This window comes from Triticum aestivum, chromosome 2B (genome assembly GCF_018294505.1).
Source record: "Triticum aestivum cultivar Chinese Spring chromosome 2B, IWGSC CS RefSeq v2.1, whole genome shotgun sequence".
Taxonomy (NCBI): Eukaryota; Viridiplantae; Streptophyta; class Magnoliopsida; order Poales; family Poaceae; genus Triticum; species Triticum aestivum.
In genome coordinates this window covers 71,774,995-71,781,293 of record NC_057798.1, presented here as the reverse complement: position 1 = coordinate 71,781,293, position 6,299 = coordinate 71,774,995, and the positions used below count along the sequence as shown (strand labels likewise).

Sequence of the window (6,299 nt, the reverse complement as noted above, 5' to 3'; positions counted from 1 at the left end):
GCAGTGATAATATAAGCCATGCGATTTGACAAAAAGAAGGTAAATAGTATATATGAAATAGAGTCTAACATATCTAGAGTAGACAGTATAGCAGGTTGCACTGGACTTGGGGTCGGTGTCCTAAAATTAGACATCGGCTCGGCTCATTCCCGCAACCCGCCGCGCGGCGCGGCGCGGCGCGTCGTGCCGAAGCGTGGCGAGGCGGGCGGCGGAGGAGGAGCGCGCGTGGATGTTCCTCTTGTTCTCATGCTCATACAAGTGGGGAAAGAACCTCCCTTATAAGGAGGTCCAACTCCCACTCAACTAGGACTAAACTTTAGTAATATCCCTTGCCTTAAACAAATGGGCTAAATGGGCTTCTAGGATTTATTTAGGAATTTCTGAAATAGTTATTGTGCTGTCTCAAAATAGACTAAATTCCAGCGGTAACTCATGTTACCTTTTGAGATTTCCAACAGTAGATTCAAGTCCACTACAATTGCTTTGTAACATGCGTGAACTGTATCAGCTGAGCTCACAAGTTTGCAAGCCATAAATCACATGTGCTCATAAAAAAAGTAGGTGCACCAGATAAACGACAGCGCATCAATGCGGCCGCAAAATCAACCACCATGATTGAGCTGCCGACCGGGTCACTGATTGAGTGATATGCAATACTGTATCAGCTAGGACCGTACACGTAATCTCACCACCAACCAACAAGATTGACAACGATTTCACTGACCGATCTCCATATCTGAAGGCCCCAACCAGGTCGACACACCAGTACACCACACCAGGCGTCCAAAAGCAGCCGGCTAGCAGCGATTTGGGTCTACTTCTACAGTTCTTCTTTGTGAGGCACATGGAGAAGAGCAGGGTTCTTGTTGTTGGTGGCACCGGCTACATCGGCAGGAGGATCGTGAAGGCAAGCCTATCTCAGGGCCACGAGACCTACGTCCTGATGAGGCCCGAGATCGGGCTCGACGTCGAGAAGCTCCAGCTGCTGCTGTCGTTCAAGGCGCAGGGAGTGCGGCTCATGGAGGCGTCGCTGGACGACCACCGGGGACTCGTCGCCGCCGTGAAGCAGGTAGACGTGGTGGTCTCGGCCATGTCCGGGGTTCATTTCCGTGGCCACGGGCTCCTGCTGCAGCTCAAGCTGGTGGAGGCTATCAAAGAAGCTGGAAACGTCAAGGTAGTCTAATTCACTCTGGGTGATTACTATATCACTATATACTACTTATATATGCAACTAATACTTAGTGGCGATCTGAAGCGTTCGTCTCTATCTTTTTTTCTTGAACACTCAATCGTTTGTCTCTATCCAACAAAAAATCGGTGCAACTGGATATTTCACTTCTACAACTAAAGTTGCTCGTAACTTTTTGTGCAACACTAAGTCCAATGGCGGATCTAGAATCTTAGCCTTGGGTATAATTTGGTTTTCGTAATTTGTGAAAAAATATACTATATATAGTATAATTTGGTTTTCGTATATTAACTTGCTAGGTATTTATTGCTCAGTTGGTAGTCAGAAATCTATTTTGCAATTTTGGAGGGGCTGGCTTGGCGAACCTCCAGATCGTCCGCCCCTGAATAAGTCTCACAAATCACAATTTGAATTTGATCAAACTTGAAAGTAGCAGTTTTTTCTCAATCGATCTAGAACAGCAAGTACGTTTTTTAGAGAATAGCAAATACATTCATGTGTAAATGATCTACAGTACTTTACAAATGACACCACCGTATTGCCGTGGGTGGCAGATTTGGATGTCTTCCAGACTTTTGGTGCTCCCAGCAATACATTCACGTCTAGAAGATTTTTAATAAAAAAGTAGATGTGAGACCCATGTAAGAACCGAGGTTCGAACCCACGGCAGCTGGGAGGCAGCACTGCCCCCTGACCACTGAGCTGAGAGCTCATCCACAAAAAAATAAATGATCAACATTTTTTTACAAAATAAAATAAGTTCAATCTCTACAAAAGCTAAAAGAATAAGTTCAGTATCGAGGCCACTGAGGAGCTCTGAGCAGACGGAGAAAGATAATCTGAATTAATAAGTGTTGGTCTTGGCAAAAATGACAAACACCAACCTTCTGTAAAATCAGAGCGCTTGCTTGGATACTTACTGATAAATAGCATCACCTTCATAATTGATCAGGCATGTTTGTGTAGCTGCTGAGTTGATGTGGGTCGGACGTTGCACATGCATCAACAGTGGCACTAGATCTCACTGTCTCCCTTTTTTGTCTGATGCATTATTGGAGCTAGCATAGTTAGAAGACTTTCCTTACACGCACAAAAACCACCACTTAGAAGACATCGACTTTTTCTAGAAGCTAGCATTCTTATAATAAAACTATAACGCCAGAATTTGGTTAAATATTACACCAAAAATATATACTTTATGTATTACAAAAAATTTGTCACTGGATCTGTTATAAATATCTCATAAACCATGTACAAAATATAGTAGTTATTTTTCAAGATTTTGTATTAACCAACCAAAATATGCCGTATGTATCCCAACAGAGGAAGCACTAATTAAACTCTATTCGAGACTACGGCAAGTAGAAACACATCAAATTTTGGAAAACAGAAAAAAAAAACTCCGAGAAGGTTTTGGGATACGAGGAAAGCATTATTGTTGAACAATGGCTTCTTACTTAGTATATGTAATAGTACTCTGTGCTGGGATACTCAGGATATTTGTTTACAAAACAATTTATCCAGTCTGATTATTGAATGTCTCCAAAAAATTTCAAAAAAGAAAGTCAATGACCAAATATAAACAAGTAATTTAGCAAGCAACTTTGAGAAGATCCTTCAATATGGTCTCTAATTAAGGCCACTTTTGGTTACCTGCATGGTGGTTGGTATCTGATATCCAAATGAAATTGTTTACTTTTTGTGATGTTTGGTTGCCTGCATAAGGCCGTAGCTAGGTGTCCGTCGTATGCAGAAAAAGTCCAAAAAGGCCATATTAGGATGACCGTTATTCAAGGCAGGCCTACACACAACATGAAGTAGGGAATTTAAATCATTTCTTGTTGTCCAAGTTGCATCTCTCCCCCTATCTCACAGCTCATGCAAAACACATCCCTAAAACAATCATAAAGGTTATTTAACCCACCAACCCTTATGCAAGCAATCAAACTATTAGCCTTCAGGTTTTTGGATTTGGCTAGCTTGTCCTCAGTGGGACTGACTAGGGAACTGATGATGAGGGTAACCAATAAACCAAACACGCCCTAACTATTTACTCTGTTGTGCAGTGGCTTCTTAGGACTCCATTTCTTTGGAACGGTGCCCAAGCAACAAGCCATTACACCTTAAGACAACCTGCTCCGTGTAACAACAATAAATCTTACTATAAACAATTATGAATTCAACCGCAAAAAATATATCTATTATGAATTAACAAAAAAATTTAACTTAGGAAAATACTATGTCGGAACCGTCGCACATAATCTTAGGTTGCAGTGCTTCACACCCCTCTCTCACACGTGTATGCATGCAAGCAAAAAAGTAACACATGGAAGCATGACATTAGCAGATATTATCTTGGTTTTAATTTTTGTTAGACTTTTATCTCTCAAACCAATAACCTGATTGATGACCCGCTTTCACCGTTGACTTCATCGTGAAAAGATATTTAAACTAGATCATGTGTTGATATGTTTTGATATAGTAATTCAGTAACTATCATGTTAATTCCACTTACTTACCATATTATAGCCATTCAGTTATCAGGTATATCATAACTTGGTTTCTAGATTAGTCAATATCATTATCTCCGTACTATAATCTGGTAAGTGGACAGAGAGATAAAAAATAAGTGATCCTATGAAATAATTTCCTAACTCAATATGAATAATTCGGCAAACCATGTACTATAAATTTGGTAACCGGCGGCGACGAAAAAAAAATGCTAACACAAGATCTTGTTTTGAAGCCCCTGCCGAGAATAACTCGTTGGTGAAAATGACTCGCTAATTCGATCAACGGTCTGTGAGATAAATCATTTTAAAAACCAACTTTACCCATTAATGTGATGATGAGGTGGAAAAATTCTTACATGCATGTGCTCTCCCCTAGGAATTTCTCCAATAGGACCTCGTTGTTGTGTAAGACTGGGGGGGGGGGGCACTTAGTTTTTCCCTTTAAATTAAGAAAATGGTACATTATGATTCTTCTTATGTTTTTCTTAAATTGATCAAATCATCATTAACTATGAGCTCGCATGCAGTCATACTAAAAATATAATTTTCATGCAGCGTTTCCTACCATCTGAATTCGGCATGGACCCAGCAAGGATGGGGCATGCCCTTGAACCAGGAAGGATCACATTTGATGAGAAGATGGAGATAAGAAGGGCGATAGAAGAAGCAAACATTCCCCACACCTATATTTCTGCTAACTGCTTTGCAGCTTACTTTGGTGCTAACCTTGGTCAAATGCGTACCCTACTTCCACCCAAAGAGAAAGTTTATGTATATGGGGATGGCAACATCAAAGGTGAACCAATGTAAACATTACTAGATGTAGCATTATTTTATCCTAGCTGTATGACTCCTAGGCGTATCTGGCTCTCTTGACATTTCTACTTCTGAATATATGGTCATACAAACTATGTAGGGATATTCCTGGACGAAAAAGATGTTGCAACATACACAATCAAGTCGATTGATGATCCACGGGCCTTGAACAAGACAATATACCTAAGACCGACAGAAAACATCCTTAGTCAAAATGAGCTGATTGCTAAATGGGAAAACCTCTCAGGAAAGGTTCTTCAGAAAATTCCCATTCAGAGTGATGAATTCTTGGCGTCAATGATAGGTAAGAAAACAAACATATATTGGTTGGGCATGAAGTATTGTAAACTCAGCTTTAGTAGTATGGTGAAAGGGCCACATAGAATTTCCCAGGAAAATATCGACATCTTCTTTCTAGGACATGGAATTAACTATGTGAAAATAAATTTTCAAATAGTTGCATAGAATGGTTTATCCTGGTGGAGGGATATGTTAGGACGTGTACTACAGAATAATGGTAAACTTCTTTTGAAAATGTGAGGGAGTGAGTGAGAAATTTTGCTTCTTTTTCTGTAGGAATTATCTCTTGCCGCCTAACATTTTTGAGCTATTTGCCTCCTCATTAAGATAACAGGTTAATTTTTCTGTTTGAACATGAAGTGAAGTCAAGCCTTGTCCCCCACCCCTCAGCCCCACACAATTAATAAAGAAGGCATACGTTGTGCGTGCGTGTGTGCGTACAAATTTAGAATTAAGTGCATGATTTCGTCAACTACAATGAGCAATACTATCATATTCCATTATTATTATATCTTTTCTGAAACAATTATATATTATAAGGAAACTATTTATATTGGCTAGATGAAACATTGTTCCATTACAATAATAGTTCAAATTTAAATTGGTCATGAAATGATTTTTTTTAACTCGTACCGAACATAGCAATCAAAGTTCTCCAAAAATGAAAACAGTCTGCATGAACTAAATGATCAACGAAGTCACGTAGGTGATCATTTTGATTATAATCAGGTGCAAATTAAATATATGTGAGAAATATGCTTCCCTCCACAAGCGATTTTGTTAATTTTAGTGTGTTGTGTGTAATTAGTAATTATACAATCTTTAACATTATACATCATTTAAGACCAGCTAGATAACTTATTATTTGAAACCATCATTTCGATAAATAAAAAACATGTAAAACCTAGTTTTGCCCCAATTATCATACCTATTGGTCTACTCATGCAGGTACGGACCTTACTAATCAAGTTGGGGTAGGGCATTTCTACCACATTTTCTATGAGGGTTGCTTGACAAACTTTGACATCAAAGACAATGAGGAAGAAGAAGCTTCTCTACTCTACCCAGATGTTCAGTACACCAGGATGGATGAGTACATGAAACGCTATTTGTAACAAAAAACATTATGAACCTGAACTATATTCATGCAAGCTCAACAACAACAACAACACATGCTAAAGAATAAACAACATCTATGTTTGGAGAAAGATTTACTAATAAGTTACTCAACTAGGGCATAGTTATTCAAGTTATAATCAAGTCAAATTATGTGTTATGTACTGTCTATAGGTTCCATGGAGATGTCTAGAATAAGAAAAGAGTTCAATGTAAACTGAAATGAAGACTCCATCAGTTTGAAATAATTGGGATTATATTTCTTGTAACTTTGAACTTATAAAATATTTCTTATTGGTTTTGTATTTGCTGTAATAGACTTCTAAATTATTTGGATTGTACGCCAATGAAATTAGCTTTCAAGA

At 38.8% G+C, this 6,299-nt stretch overlaps 1 protein-coding gene across 1 annotated transcript; it reads left to right on the top strand.

The window, feature by feature from the left end:
* The first annotated feature begins 756 nt into the window (after window positions 1–756).
* Window positions 757–6,299, top strand: LOC123043540 (isoflavone reductase homolog). The gene is made up of 4 exons (XM_044466025.1): window positions 757–1,174; window positions 4,258–4,498; window positions 4,619–4,822; window positions 5,767–6,299. Exons 1-4 carry the CDS (start codon window positions 845–847, stop codon window positions 5,931–5,933), a joined length of 942 nt encoding a protein of 313 aa, XP_044321960.1. The 5' UTR covers window positions 757–844; the 3' UTR covers window positions 5,934–6,299.

Coding starts and splice junctions, on each gene's coding strand:
- LOC123043540 (XM_044466025.1), top strand. CDS start 845: ATGGAGAAGAGCAGGGTTCTTGTTGTTGGTGGCACCGGCTACATCGGC. Junction 1,175..4,257: donor AAGAAGCTGGAAACGTCAAG/GTAGTCTAATTC, acceptor ATTTTCATGCAG/CGTTTCCTACCATCTGAATT. Junction 4,823..5,766: donor ATTCTTGGCGTCAATGATAG/GTAAGAAAACAA, acceptor CTACTCATGCAG/GTACGGACCTTACTAATCAA.